The sequence below is a fragment of the Pseudophryne corroboree genome, chromosome 7, assembly GCF_028390025.1.
Source record: "Pseudophryne corroboree isolate aPseCor3 chromosome 7, aPseCor3.hap2, whole genome shotgun sequence".
Taxonomy (NCBI): Eukaryota; Metazoa; Chordata; class Amphibia; order Anura; family Myobatrachidae; genus Pseudophryne; species Pseudophryne corroboree.
The window spans coordinates 41,377,141-41,393,416 of record NC_086450.1 but is presented as its reverse complement, the minus strand read 5'-3'; the positions used below and the strand labels follow the sequence as shown (position 1 = coordinate 41,393,416).

At 47.7% G+C, this 16,276-nt stretch overlaps 1 protein-coding gene across 1 annotated transcript in view; it reads left to right on the top strand.

Annotated features, from left to right (window-relative positions):
* LANCL1 (LanC like glutathione S-transferase 1) overlaps positions 1-16,276 on the top strand; it is a 49,562-nt gene that overhangs the window by 32,571 nt on the left and 715 nt on the right. The window contains exons 8-9 of the mRNA XM_063933075.1: positions 3,873-4,049; positions 4,271-4,343. Of these exons, the coding sequence (XP_063789145.1) occupies positions 3,873-4,049; positions 4,271-4,343 (250 nt within the window). The remainder of the gene's footprint in view (positions 1-3,872; positions 4,050-4,270; positions 4,344-16,276) is intronic.

Genomic DNA, 16,276 nt, shown 5'->3' with positions numbered 1-16,276 from the left:
TGGAATGGTCTTCTCGATCTTTCACCATGTTTTTCTGAAATTGGTCATTCCCACTTTACGTTTGAGCTTGTTTTATTCATTTTATTTTGTTATGACTTTGTATTTGTCTTTGAATGCTGGATCATGCGTTGTGTGGCGCAAATTTACCCACTCATCACAGTGGGGGTCGTTCCCGGGGAGGAAAACCGAGAAGCAGCCTTCCTCAGCAGGCAAAACCCTACACCCCTATCCTTTCAGAAGCTGGTGACCAATGGGGGCAACCACATGTTGACATGATGACATCGTTGTTGAACCGCAAGGTGAACCTCTTCTTGTCCAGGTAGAGGAGTCCACAATGTTTCTGGAGAAGGCCATGTTTGTTCCTTGAAGCTTCCATCTGTTCTCAACCTGTTCCTCCTGGGTCATCAAGAAGGTGAACACTGACTGTTGTGGCGATTCTGGTGGCATGCAGACGCTCTGAGCTTGACAGGAGGCCCAGCATGGCGTCTACCACTAAGAACCGAGTCAGGGCCCCTTTCCGTTACCAGAGTTTACATTCGGTGGCCTTAACAGCTTCGCTGGTTTACAGGTTAATATGGTTTCTTCCAGAAGATGTAAAATAATGAAGAGGATAATCCTGTTGTCCAATCCCATATTGTGATTCAAATCGGGTTCTTTTATTTGCCGGACAGATAATGCTTAGCCTATCACCACCGCAGTACTAGGTGATGAGGGAAATAGCAACTGTCCCATGGTTCAAAGGCCAATGGAGCTTACATATATACATATATACACATTACTAGTCTAGGAGGATTACAGTATGCAGCTCTGGACAGATGGTTATTCTATTACACAGAAAAAGGAATCTGAAAGACCACAGATACTTGGAAATAGCAACAACACATAAAACCAGACCAGCTTCAGTAGGTGAGTGCTCGCCAGGGGCAACATCTGCAGCAGCTGGTGTTTCCTTTACTTCTCTGGGCTTTTGGGCTTTTCATCCTCCAATTTGGGCCCGGTGACCTTGCATCCTAAAATCCATTTTAGGCCCCACTGAAGCTGGTATGTTTGCAATTTACTGTTCATATAGGACACTTGCTGTACATGAAATATTTCCCCTGAGGATAATTTATCTTTAACTGCTAAAGGATGTAAAAGGTTTGTTACAAAGATATTCACAATATAAGGAAGCTATCAGACACACAAGTAATACTTTTTAGAAAATGCACAAAAAGGTATTAAGCCTTTGCATGCATTTACCACCTCAAACGTAGTAATTCCAAAACGGGGTTAATTATATTTCCACCATCCAATTGCAGTTATAACCTGATATTTCTATCCATGCTCTCATTATCTCCCGCATTGATTACTGCAATAGTCTTCTTACTGTTCTTACCAAGAAGAGACTCTCACCACCACAATCCATTCTGAATGCAGCTGCGAGGCTAATGTTCCTCGCTAGATGTTCATCGTCTGCAGACCCGCTCTGTCAGTCCCTCCATTGGTTACCTGTATTCTACCGTATTCAATATAAAATACTTTTACTCACACACAAGGCTTTTAACCAAACTACACCAACGTACATCACTTCGCTTATCTCAAAATATCTCCCAACCCGGCCACTTCGCTCTTCACAAGATCTGCGTCTCTCATCCACACTCATTACTCGCTCCCATTCACGATTGCAGGACTTTCTTCGTGGTACCACGTACAATAAGACTCTCCTCTAGTCTCCAAACCTTCAAGCGTTCCCTGAAAACTCACCTCTTCAGACTAGCTTATCAAATTCCAGAACCGCTCACATTACCTTAATAAGCTTTCCTATACAATTATATCCTCACTGTACAGTCCACACACATCCTCCACATATTTTCTCTTTCTTCACTTTCCCTTCCTTCTGACCCTGGTTCATCATTGCTGTGATGTGATATCATGCAGCCCACCTAGAACCTTTGCAATCTGGACAACTATACAATAGTACCTATCCTTGTGTATCAATGCCTATTTCCCCACAGATTGTAAGCTTGCGAGCAGGGCCCTCCTCCCTCTGACTGTTTGTTATTACCCAGTTTTGTCTTATCATTGTGTCCAGTTGTAAAGCGCAACGGAACTTTCTGCGCTATATAAGAAACTGTTAATAAAAATAATAATAATCAGGATAAGCCTTGCACTAGCTATTCTGTAGTAGAGTAACTTCACCTAGAAAGAAACTAATGCATCTAACTACTAATATGTACTGTATATTTTAAATCAGTGGTTTCCAAACTTTTTTGAATCACGGCGCCCTAGAATATAATAATTTTTTCCCAGCACCCCTAGGCCAAAAATGTCTTACTGAGAAATTTAGAAAGAAATATTACATTAAATAGATGTGTTTATATGTCATCCTTAGGGTCAGTTGTGTGGTGAGGGACAAGATTTGCTTCTGTTTGGCCACATATTTTATGACTGGCAGCCACTGCACTGGTTTTGCCCATTATATTGACCGTGAATAATTTGAATTGGTCCTGGACCACCAACCCAGGGCACCCCTGCAAGTGTCCTGAGGCACCCCAGGGAGCCACGGCACACAGTTTGGGAACTCTGTTTTAAATGGTCTTTTATCCAAGTCTTTTACATAGTTTGTAAACAGGGTGCAGCACAGGCTCCCTTAAAGACACAGCTTTGGGATGTGGGCTTAAGGGGGGTTTATGTACAGGATATAGTTGGCATCCTGACGGACAGATTGCCAACGGTCAGGAGACTGGCACTGGATTCCCGATACCTGTCTGCATGCCGAATCCCTAATGTACGTATGCCGAGGAGGGGAGAGTTAAGCTGCGGAGGGGGGTAGGGGGGAGGGGGTGGTAGGGATTACGGTTAGGCTGCGGGGCTAGTCGGAGGAAGGGCTTAGGCTGTGGAAAGGGAGGGGTTAGGGATATTTTAGTTGCTCACACCTGTCGGGATCCAGGGTGTTTTTAAGTTCCCAAGCAGCCACAGGGTTATAGAGGGAAAGGAGCCTCAGCTTCATGGTGGTGCTTTAAAGTGCCCAGGATTTCTGCACCCCTTAATTCTTCCATTGTACAGTGTGCTCCAATTGACTAGGAAAATGCATTTAACCACTTAACTGACTATTCCCCCCCCCCCCCCCCCCCCCCCCCCAAAAAAAAGGCTTTGAAATTGTCGTTTTTTTTTTATGAGTGATTTAGGTGAAGAACATGAATTTAACCCTATCCAAAATGATTTTGATTAATAAAGGGAAATTTTTTTTATATTTTTTCCCAAACATCGATCGTGACCATCGGAGCATCAGAAACATCGCGACCATTGCGGCTTTCATTTTGAAAGCCGGAACAGCCTCCAGGTATATGGGTTGTGGAGGCTTGGGAGGGTTCATTTACACTTTCCCAGCGGCTGCCATTGTCTGCAGCCGCTGGACGGGGGGATCCTGCCGTGCTGATCGGTAGGGAAGGGTCCAGGGAGGCAGAAGGACCTTCTGGACCCTCTGACAGCAGCAGCGGAGGGAAGTTTCCCTTCCCTGCCGTTGCTAACACTCTCTATCTGACTGATCATATCCTGTGCGACCAGGTCAGATAGAGCACTTGCAGGCACGGACGCATCTGATGCCACCATGCCAGGCAAGTAGTTAATGTGAAAATATACCATTATAGATTAAATCAGGATTTCCCAAACTCAGTCCGCGAGGCACCCTAACAGTACAGGTTTAAAGGATATCCGTGCTACTTGTGCACAGGTGGTATAAGCAAACTAATCAAGTCACCTGTGCTTAAGCATGGATATATTTAAAAGCTAGATTGTTAGGGTGCCTCGAGGGCTCAGTTTGGGAACCTCTGGGTTTAATAATAAAACAGGCATCATGGAGGCCAGCTTCTAATTTTCCTTCTTCTCTGCAGATTTTCCAGGATGACAGCTACCTATCAGACGCTGCACAGTGCGCAGAGATCTCGTGGCAGCGTGGCTTGTTGAAGAAAGGTTATGGCCTGTGCCATGGAGCCGCAGGAAATGCCTATAGTTTCCTAGCAATGTACAACCTGACTGGTGATTTGAAGTACTTGTACAGAGCATGTAAGGTGTGTGCCTGGGCTCCGAGTGCATCTCAGACTCTTCTGACCTAGAGCAAACCATTACCGCAGACTTGCACCATCGCTGTCATACACTTTGCTCAATTCTTTAAAATGGGATCAGTTAGGTCACAGAATAGCATTATCATAAATCATTTACATAAATGTTCAATACTTCATAAAGCTATCTTCTGATGTTTGCTGGGAACTGACCTTGCGTTGTTCTGTAGTTTGCAGAGTGGTGCATGGATTATGGTGAACACGGCTGCAGGACGCCAGACTCTCCAGCTTCCCTTTTTGAAGGTATAGTGAACGGATTCTTTCCCAGCACACTGCTAAGGAAGGGCCAGTATATCTATGCTTGGTGAAACCTGTTGTATTATAGATGTGTCCTTGTTCACATAACAACAAACCGGGTATTTGGGGCTTCCCAAAACATGCATGTAAGCCGCGCCATGCCTCCTGACGGGATCAGTATGATTTCCCGATGGACAGGATGGCAGCGGTCATAATACTGACAGCCACCTGAAAAGTACCCTAACCCTCTCCTGCCGCTTACCCTAATCCTCCCTTGTGGGTGCCTAAACCTCACCCTTCCTGTTGATGCCTAACCTTCCCTTCCCAGCTTCCTAACCCTCCCGCCTAATCCAAACCTCCCTTTCTATGTGCCTAACCCTCCCTCTCCAGTCCCTGCGCCCTAACTCCTGCCTAAACCTAAACCACCCCCACCTCCCCCGCAACAGGTCGCCAGCGCATCCCGCAGGAAGGATGATCGGAATTCTGACTGTCGGTATTTTGACGTTGGTATCCTGAGCAGCATTGGTGTTTCAACGCCAGGCTTGCGGCGTCCTTCAGGATTCCGGCGTTGGTATATCGGCCGCCGGGATCCCGTCCTTCGGGGTCCTATCTGTTTCTCTGACGTCCTAGTGGATGCTGGGGACTCCGTCAGGACCATGGGGAATAGCGGCTCCGCAGGAGACAGGGCACAAAATTTAAAAGTTTGACCACTAGGTGGTGTGTACTGGCTCCTCCCCCTATGACCCTCCTCCAAGCCTCAGTTAGGTTTTTGTGCCCGTCCGAGCAGGGTGCAATCTAGGTGGCTCTCATAAAGAGCTGCTTAGAGTAAAAGTTTTGATAGTTTTATTATTTTCAGTGAGTCCTGCTGGCAACAGGCTCACTGCAACGAGGGACCTAGGGGAGAAGAAGTGAACTCACCTGCGTGCAGGATGGATTTGCTTCTTAGGCTACTGGACACTAGCTCCAGAGGGACGATCACAGGTACAGCCTGGATGGGTCACCGGAGCCGCGCCGCCGACCCCCTTGCAGATGCCGAAGTAAGAAGAGGTCCAGAAACCGGCGGCTGAAGGCTTTTCAGTCTTCATGAGGTAGCGCACAGCACTGCAGCTGTGCGCCATTGCGCTCAGGCACACTTCACACCGGCGGTCACTGAGGGTGCAGGGCGCTGGGGGGGGCGCCCTGGGCAGCAATGTTAATACCTTTCTGGCTAAAAAGAATACATCACATATAGTCCATGAGGCTATATGGATGTATTTCACCCCTGCCAGGTCTCAGAAAAACCGGGAGAAGAGCCCGCCGGAATAGGGGGCGGGGCCTATCTCCTCAGCACACAGCGCCATTTTCCTACACAGCTCCGCTGCTAGGAAGGCTCCCAGGCTCTCCCCTGCACTGCACTACAGAAACAGGGTAAAAAACAGAGAGGGGGGGCATTTTTTGGCGATATTATATATATTTAAGCAGCTATAAGGAAACAACACTTATATAAGGTTGTTCCTATATAATTATAGCGCTTTGGTGTGTGCTGGCAAACTCTCCCTCTGTCTCCCCAAAGGGCTAGTGGGGTCCTGTCTTCTATCAGAGCATTCCCTGTGTGTCTGCTGTGTGTCGGTACGTGTGTGTCGACATGTATGAGGACGATGTTGGTGTGGAGGCGGAGCAATTGCCGGTAATGGTGATGTCACCCCCTAGGGAGTCGACACCGGAATGGATGGCTTTGTTTATGGAATTACGTGATAATGTCAGCACGCTGCAAAAGTCGGTTGACGACATGAGATGACCGGCAAACCAGTTAGTACCTGTACAGGCGTCTCAAACACCGTCAGGGGCTGTAAAACGCCCTTTGCCTCAGTCGGTCGACACAGACCCAGACACGGACACCGAATCTAGTGTCGACGGTGAAGAAACGAACGTATTTTCCAGTAGGGCCACACGTTATATGATCACGGCAATGAAGGAGGCTTTGCATATCTCTGATACTGCAAGTACCACAAAAAGGGGTATTATGTGGGGTCTGAAAAAACTACCTGTAGTTTTTCCTGAATCAGAGGAATTGAATGACGTGTGTGATGAAGCGTGGGTTACCCCTGATAAAAAACTGCTAATTTCAAAGAAGTTATTGGCGTTATACCCTTTCCCGCCAGAGGTTAGGGCGCGCTGGGAAACACCCCCTAGGGTGGACAAGGCGCTCACACATTTATCCAAACAAGTGGCGTTACCGTCTCCTGATACGGCCGCCCTCAAGGATCCAGCTGATAGGAGGCTGGAAAATACTCTAAAAAGTATATACACACATACTGGTGTTATACTGCGACCAGCAATCGCCTCAGCCTGGATGTGCAGTGCTGGGGTGGCTTGGTCGGATTCCCTGACTGAAAATATTGATACCCTGGATAGGGACAGTATTTTATTGACTATAGAGCAATTAAAGGACGCATTCCTTTATATGCGAGATGCACAGAGGGATATCTGCACTCTGGCATCAAGAGTAAGTGCGATGTCCATATCTGCCAGAAGAAGTCTATGGACACGACAGTGGTCAGGCGATGCGGATTCCAAACGGCATATGGAAGTATTGCCGTATAAAGGGGAGGAATTATTTGGGGTCGGTCTATCGGATTTGGTAGCCACGGCAACAGCCGGGAAGTCCACCTTTTTACCTCAAGTCCCCTCCCAGCAGAAAAAGACGCAGTCTTTTCAGCCGCAGTCCTTTCGTTCCTATAAGAACAAGCGAGCAAAAGGACATTCATATTTGCCCCGAGGCAAAGGAAAGGGTAAGAGACTGCAGCAAGCAGCCCCTTCCCAGGAGCAGAAGTCCTCCCCGGCTTCTGCAAAGGCCTCAGCATGACGCTGGGACCTTACAAGCGGACTCAGGGGCGGTGGGGGGTCGCCTCAAGAATTTCAGCGCACAGTGGGCTCACTCGCAGGTGGACCCCTGGATCCTGCAGGTAGTATCTCAGGGTTACAGGTTGGAATTCGAGAAGTCTCCCCCTCGCCGGTTCCTAAAATCTGCTTTGCCAACGTCTCCCTCAGACAGGGCGACGGTATTGGAAGCCATTCACAAGCTGTATTCTCAGCAGGTGATAATCAAGGTACCCCTTCTACAACAGGGAAAGGGGTATTACTCCACGCTATTTGTGGTACCGAAGCCGGACGGCTCGGTAAGACCTATTCTAAATCTGAAATCTCTGAACCTGTACATACAAAAATTCAAGTTCAAGATGGAGTCACTCAGAGCAGTGATAGCGAATCTGGAAGAAGGGGATTTTATGGTGTCCTTGGACATCAAGGATGCTTACCTTCATGTCCCAATTTGCCCTTCACACCAAGGGTACCTCAGGTTCGTGGTACAAAACTGTCATTATCAGTTTCAGACGCTGCCGTTTGGATTGTCCACGGCACCCAGGGTCTTTACCAAGGTAATGGCCGAAATGATGATCCTTCTTCGAAGAGAAGGCGTATTAATTATCCCTTACTTGGACGATCTCCTGATAAGGGCAAGATCCAGAGAACAGCTGGAGGTCGGAGTAGCACTAACTCAAGTAGTGCTCCAACAGCACGGGTGGATTCTGAATTTTCCAAAATCCCAACTGATCCCGACGACACGTCTGCTGTTCCTAGGGATGATTCTGGACACTGTTCAGAAAAAGGTATTTCTTCCGGAGGAGAAAGCCAGGGAGTTATCCGAACTCGTCAGGAACCTCCTAAAACCAGGGACAGTGTCTGTGCATCAATGCACAAGAGTCCTGGGAAAAATGGTGGCTTCTTACGAAGCGATTCCATTCGGCAGATTCCATGCACGAATTTTTCAGTGGGATCTGCTAGACAAATGGTCCGGATCGCATCTGCAGATGCATCAGCGGATAAAATTGTCGACAAGGACAAGGGTCTCTCTGCTATGGTGGTTGCAGAGTGCTCATCTGTTAGAGGGCCGCAGATTCGGCATACAGAACTGGGTCCTAGTGACCACGGATGCCAGCCTGAGAGGCTGGGGAGCGGTCACACAAGGAAGAAACTTCCAGGGCGTGTGGTCAAGCCTGGAAACGTCTCTACACATAAATATACTGGAACTAAGAGCAATCTACAATGCTCTAAGCCTGGCAAAACCTCTGCTTCAGGGTCAGCCGGTGTTGATCCAGTCGGACAACATCACGGCAGTCGCCCACGTAAACAGACAGGGCGGCACAAGAAGCAGGAGGGCAATGGCAGAAGCTGCAAGGATTCTTCGCTGGGCGGAAAATCATGTGATAGCACTGTCAGCAGTGTTCATCCCGGGAGTGGACAACTGGGAAGCAGACTTCCTCAGCAGACACGATCTTCATCCGGGAGAGTGGGGACTTCATCCAGAAGTCTTCCACATGATTGTAGTCCATTGGGAAAGACCAATGGTGGACATGATGGCGTCCCGCCTCAACAATGCTCACGGAAGATCCGTGGCCTCTACCTCTAAGAAGGGATCTGCTTCAGCAGGGACCGTGTCTATTCCAATACTTACCGCGGCTGCGTTTGACGGCATGGCGGTTGAACGCCGGATCCTACGGGAAAAAGGCATTCCGGAAGAGGTCATCCCTACCCTGGTCAAAGCCAGGAAGGAGGTGACTGCACAACATTATCACCGCATTTGGAGAAAATATGTTGCGTGGTGTGAGGCCAGGAAGGCCCCGACAGAGGAATTTCAACTGGGTCGATTCCTACATTTCCTGCAAACAGGATTATCTATGGGCCTCAAATTAGGGTCCATTAAGGTTCAAATTTCGGCCCTGTCGATTTTCTTCCAGAAAGAATTGGCTTCAGTTCCTGAAGTCCAGACTTTTGTAAAAGGAGTACTACATATACAGCCCCCGGTTGTGCCCCCAGTGGCACCGTGGGATCTCAATGTAGTTTTGGATTTTCTCAAATCCCATTGGTTTGAGCCACTCAAATCAGTAGATTTGAAATATCTTACATGGAAAGTAACCATGCTACTGGCCCTGGCTTCAGCCAGGAGAGTGTCGGAATTGGCGGCTTTATCGTATAAAAGCCCATATCTGATTTTCCATTCGGACAGGGCAGAATTGAGGACGCGTCCTCATTTTCTGCCTAAGGTGGTATCAGCGTTTCACCTGAACCAGCCTATTGTGGTGCCTGCGGCTACTAGCGATTTGGAGGATTCCAAGTTGCTGGACGTTGTCAGAGCATTGAAAATATATATTTCAAGGACGGCTGGAGTCAGAAAATCTGACTCGCTGTTTATACTGTATGCACCCAACAAGCTGGGTGCTCCTGCTTCTAAGCAGACGATTGCTCGTTGGATTTGTAGCACAATTCAACTGGCTCATTCGGTGGCAGGCCTGCCACAGCCTAAATCTGTCAATGCCCACTCCACAAGGAAGGTGGGCTCATCTTGGGCGGCTGCCTGAGGGGTCTCGGCATTACAACTCTGCCGAGCAGCTACGTGGTCAGGGGAGAACACGTTTGTAAAATTCTACAAATTTGATACCCTGGCTAAGGAGGACCTGGAGTTCTCTCATTCGGTGCTGCAGAGTCATCCGCACTCTCCCGCCCGTTTGGGAGCTTTGGTATAATCCCCATGGTCCTGACGGAGTCCCCAGCATCCACTAGGACGTCAGAGAAAATAAGAATTTACTCACCGGTAATTCTATTTCTCGTAGTCCGTAGTGGATGCTGGGCGCCCATCCCAAGTGCGGATTGTCTGCAATACTTGTACATAGTTATTGTTACAAAAATCGGATTATTATTGTTGTGAGCCATCTTTTCAGAGGCTCCTACGTTATCATACTGTTAACTGGGTTCAGATCACAAGTTATACGGTGTGATTGGTGTGGCTGGTATGAGTCTTACCCGGGATTCAAAATCCTTCCTTATTGTGTACGCTCGTCCGGGCACAGTATCCTAACTGAGGCTTGGAGGAGGGTCATAGGGGGAGGAGCCAGTACACACCACCTAGTGGTCAAACTTTTAAATTTTGTGCCCTGTCTCCTGCGGAGCCGCTATTCCCCATGGTCCTGACGGAGTCCCCAGCATCCACTACGGACTACGAGAAATAGAATTACCGGTGAGTAAATTCTTATTTTCTGATGCTTAGTATTTGTGCTGAATGAGCTTTTCTTTCACACTGCTACTGTAATGTGATAAAAGCACAGCGTCTGCGTACTGTGTACACCAATACTGGATTTGTGCGCTATGGCAGTATAACCAGGACGCTGATCTGAGATAATGGCAAGAGACGGGAGGCCGGCAGTGGCAAACGCAGGATTTGCATGGGGGGGGTTTCCAGAACTGGGTGGAGCCAATCACAGGGGTGGGGACTGAGGTGACCCAGTATATGCTGGGTCCGTAAAACTAGTGTGTGTGTGTGCGTGTATGTGTGTATATATATATATATATATATACCGTATATACGGGTGGTCTTCAGTATACCTACTATTGGGATCCTGGCGCACAGTATACCGGCGCCGGCATACCGACAGATTTTCTCCCTCGTGTCCACGACCCCCCTGGAGGGAGAATAAATAGCGTGGCGTGCACAGTGCGCCACCGTGCCCGCAAGGGGCTCAATTGCGCACACCACGCTGTCGGTATGCCGGCGGTCGGGCTCCTGGTGCCGGTTTGTGGGCCGCCGGGAGCCCGGCTGCCGGCATACCATACTACACCCGTATGTGTGTGTGTATATATATATATATATATATATGTATATGTATAGAGAGAGAGAGAGAGAGAGACAGCATAAAGGGGCACTCACCAGAGTTTTGCATGTAAAAAGCATTGATTTTTAATTTATACTTATCAAGGTGATTTCACAAAGAGAGCGTTCATTCAACGTTTTGATCCCTCAGGATCATCGTCAGGAAAATACAGCAAGGACAGCGTGTACAGCAAGTTGCATCTGTTCATATACACCAGTATACACATATACATAGCATATTAACATGCATACATATATACATACATAAAGTACATGTATATATACACGTGTATATATCACGTGTGTGTGTGTGTGTTTATATGTATGTATATACGTGTATGTGTGTGTGTATATATGTATATATATATATATATATATATATATATATATATATATATATATATATATATATATATATATATATATATATATATATATATATATATATATATATACAACTGCTCGGCTCCGGCACTCCTGCTGTACACTGCTTGCTCAGGTGCCCTCCCTGTGGGGCATGCCCACATATGTATACAGGTTGTTTTAAAGGCGGCACTCAAAGACTTGCACAAATAGTGAAAAAAAAACATCCACGTGTGGATGTTGCTTTAATGCATTAAACGCATTAAAGCAACATCCACACGTGGATGTTTTTTTTTCACTATTTGTGCAAGTCTTTGAGTGCCGCCTTTAAAACAACCTATATATATATATATATATATATATATATATATATATATATACATGCACATCAATATATACTGTATGTACTGTATAATTAAAATAATGTAAACTTTTATTAAGCACTGACAAGTGCCACCAGGAAGACAGCAGGCTGCAGAGGACGCTAGACAGCTATTAATAATACTCATGCAGCCAAAAAAAAATTATATTTTTTATTTTTTGGTGGAGGGGGGTTTCTGGGTGCTCGGAAACCCCCCCTGGGTGCACCACTGGCCGGTATGACTGAGCCACGCCATGTGTCCCGCCACGTAACATTATGTGAATTTACAGTACCACGATTGTGAGAAAGTGCACTACAATCCTGTTTGCGTGCAATTGTTGTGCCAAAAAGACTCTTACGTGCGAAAGTCTGTAACTAGCTATCCATGGCATGGCATCTAAGTCACGCCATATAGTGCAAAAACGCTAGGTGAGGACGCATCAGTATGATATTATATAAACATACAGTTTGTTGGCAGGTAAGAACCATTTGGCCCATCTAGTTAGCTCTTTTAGGAAGTGGGTATTAGGGGTAGGGGTTACAGTTGGATTAGGAGTTTGGGTTAGGGTATTAGTGTTAGTGTCAGGGTTTGGATTAAGTGCTGGGGTGTTAGAGTAGTAGGATGACTTGTGAGTGTTACGTTATTAGTGTTAGAGTATTAGTGTTTGGGGTTAGGATATATAATAATAATTTTTATATAGCGCACTTTCTCCAATAGGACTCAAGGGGGGAATTCTATTGTTTGAAAAGTCAGTTGGGTGTCTGTTTTTTCCTATCTAATAGACAGGAAAAAACAGACACCCAACCGACTTTTCAAACATTTGAATTCCCCCCCCGTTTAAGGGTAGCCTTAAGGTATTAGTGTTGGGGTGGTAGTATTAAGGGTGAGGGTTAGGGTATAAGGATTAAGGTTGGGGTAATAATGTTAGGGGTTAGGATTAAGGGTGAAGGTTAGGATATTAAGGTGACAGTGTATGGGGACAGATAGTCATGGCTAGGTCACTGAGATACAGCTATGGAGTCTGTCCGCAGTGGAGGGCAGGAGCTATAGCGGAAAGACTTAAAACAATTAGAACGCCCCAGCTCAGAGATCTGCTTCTTGGTCCAGTAACCCTCTACGTGATATCACATGTACGAGGTTGCGTCAGGGGTGCATTAGTGCTTTATTACATCACTCCTCTCTTTAGTGCATTTCCTGGCAGAATAACCTCAAACAATAAGGGGTATATTCAATAGGAGTCAGATCCATTCCGACATGCAGTTGTCGGAATGGATCCAACAACCCCTATTCAATGGACGGCCAAATCCGACTGTCGGATTTGGCTGTCCTGTCAGGCCGCTGCCGTCAGCGGCTGCGGATGCACTGACAGCAGCGGACAGGGGAGCAGGGAGTGGCGGCCGTGAGCGGGAGGGGCTGGCTGCGGGGGACCTGTGTGGAGCCGCAGGCAGCAGGAAGAGAGGTGCTGCGGGCGGCGGGGGGAGCATTGATCGGCGGGAGGTGCTGGCAGCGGGGTAACATGCCTGCAGTGGCGGGGGGATGCGCTGCAGGGAGAGAGGTGCCTGGCCGTTGGATGGCCAGGCACCTCTCTCGCTGCAACGCCTCCCCCGCCGCCGCAGACATGTTCCCCCGCTGCCTGCTCCTCCCGCCGACCGCCGATCAATGCTCCCCCCGCCGCCCGCAGCACTGCTCCTCTCCTCATCTCAATCCGACTTTTTTTAAAGTCGGATTGAGAGTGTCGGAAACAAGGCAAAAACCTGTCAGGTTTGGCCCTGTTTCCGACAATGCATGCTGATTGGCGGCTGAAGCCGCCGATCAACGTGCATTCCGACAAGTTGGGTTTCCCGACTTGTCGGAAAAATGGGGCCGTAATGAATAGGTCGGAACCCCTTCCGACCTAAAACTGTTGGAAGCTGCCGTCTTTCCGACAAGACGGCAGCTTCCGACAATTATTGAATATACCCCTAAGAGTTTGGGAGCAAAGCGAATAGAGCAAGTAACTTTGCGCATGGGTAAAACCGTGCTGCACTGCAGGTGGGGCAGATGTAACGTGCAGAGAGATTAGATGTGAGAGGGGTGTGTCCTAGCTCACTTCAACATTTCAGTGTAAACATAAAGATGCCTAGCATGTGTGGGCTGCATGCAAAAGAAGCAGTATTTACCCTCCGTGGAAATAAAATATAAATAAATGTATTTGCCCCCCTTGGGACAACATGGGCCAATATTTACTAAGAATTCGAGTTTGTCCGATTCCAGTCCCAATCTGGGAATTCACTAAGCACCAATCTCGGCAGTGTTTGGACTATTCATAATGGTTTGATTTGCAAAGTTCCGAAATACGAATGAATAGACCATCGGTCAAACACGGCTGTTATTTCATACAATATGGGCATTCACTATTCATTTGTATTTGGGTGTTAGTTTCTGAGTGCTCAAGTGCGGGTCTGTTTTTTTTCGATTCGTTAAAAAAGCAGCAAAAAAATAGACCTGCTTTTTCCAGTCGAGTTTGGATAACCATGCACGGATCAGTGAGATCTGTGCATGGTTATCTATGGGAAAGGGTCTGTTTAGTGTAAAAACTGAAAAAAAATTGCGTGGGGTCCCCCTCCTGAGCATTACCAGCCTCGGGCTCTTTGAGCCGGTCCTGGTTGAAAAAATATGGGGGGGAAAATGACAGGGGTTCCCCCATTTTTAATCAACCAGCACCGGGCTCTGCGCCTGGTCCTGGTTCCAAAAATACGGGGGACAAAAAGCGTATTGGGTCCCCAGCACCGGGCTCCACTAGCCAGGTACATAATGCCACAGCCGGGGGACACTTTTATACTGGTCCCTGCGGCCCTGGCATTACATACCCAACTAGTCACCCCTGGCCGGGGTACCCTGGAGGAGTGGGAACCCCTTAAATCAAGGGGTCCCCCCCCTCCAGCCACCCAAGGGCCAGGGGTGAAGCCCGAGGCTGTCCCCCCATCCAAGGGCGGCGGATGAGGGGCTGATAGCCTTTTGGAAAAATGTGAATATTGTTTTTAGTAGCAGTACTACAAGTCCCAGCAAGCCTCCCCGCAAGCTGGTACTTGGAGAACCACAAGTACCAGCATGCGGTGGAATACTGGGCCCGCTGGTACCTGTAGTACTACTACTAAAAAAATACCCCCCAAAAAACAGGGGACACACACCGTGAAAGTATAAGTTTATTACATACATGCACACCTCCATACATACATACTTACCTATGTTCCCACGAGGCTCGGTCCTCTTCTCCATGTAGAATCCTTAGGGTACCTGTGAAAAAAATTATACTCACATAATCCAGTGTAGAATCAGACCTTTGTATAATCCACGTACTTGGCAAAATAATAAAACGGAAACCCGACCACGCACTGAAAGGGGTCCCATGTTTACACATGGGACCCCTTTCCCCGACTGCCAGGACCCCCCCTGACTCCTGTCAAAGAGGGTCCCTTCAGCCAATCAGGGAGCGCATGCTGCTGGTACTTGTGGTTCTCCAAGTACCAGCTTGCGGGGGAGGCTTGCTGGGACTTGTAGTACTGCTACTAAAAACAATATTCAAATTTTTTCAAAAGGCTATCAGCCCCCCATCCGCCGCCACTAGTTGGGTATGTAATGCCAGGGCTGCAGGGACCAGTATAAAAGTGTCCCCCGGCTTTGGCATTATGTACCTGACTAGTGGAGCCCGGTGCTGGTTTCAAAAATACGGGGGACCCCTACGCTTTTTGTCCCCCATATTTTTGGAACCAGGACCAGGCGCAGAGCCCGGTGCTGGTTGATTAAATATGGTGGAACCCCTGTCATTTTTCCCCCCCCATATTTTTTCAACCAGGACCGGCTCAAAGAGCCCGAGGCTGGTTGTGCTTAGGAGGGGGGACCCCACACAATTTTTTTCAGATTTTTTAAGACTTTAATCAACTTTTTAAGGTACACAATGAAGCCCTGCACGGATCTCACAGATCCGGCCGGGATTCCTTGTGTTTTGTCAGGCAGTGTTTTACTCATCACTCTCGTAAAACACTGCCTGATATTACGAATCATATCGACATCGGAAAAAACTATTGTGCAAAACTCGGCAGCTTAGTGAATGATCGTATCAGGATTCAAAAAGTTGCAGTAAAATGCACCCGATACCATTCGAGTTCAAACACCCTACAAAACGGCAAAAACACGAATCTTTGTAAATATACCCCAGGGTGGTCATTCCGAGTTGTTCGCTCGCAAGCTGCTTTTAGCAGCTTTGCACGCGCTAAGCCGCCGCCTACTGGGAGTGAATCTTAGCTTCTTAAAATTGCGATCGAAAGATTCGCAATATTGCAATTACACACCTCTTAGCAGTTTCAGAGTAGCTCCAGACTTACTCGGCATCTGCGATCAGTCCAGTGCTTGTCGTTCCTGGTTTGACGTCACAAACACACCCAGCGTTCGCCCAGACACTCCTCCGTTTCTCCAGCCACTCCTGCGTTTTTCCCAGAAACGGTAGCGTTTTTTCGCACACGCCCATAAAACGGCCTGTTTCCGCCCAGAAA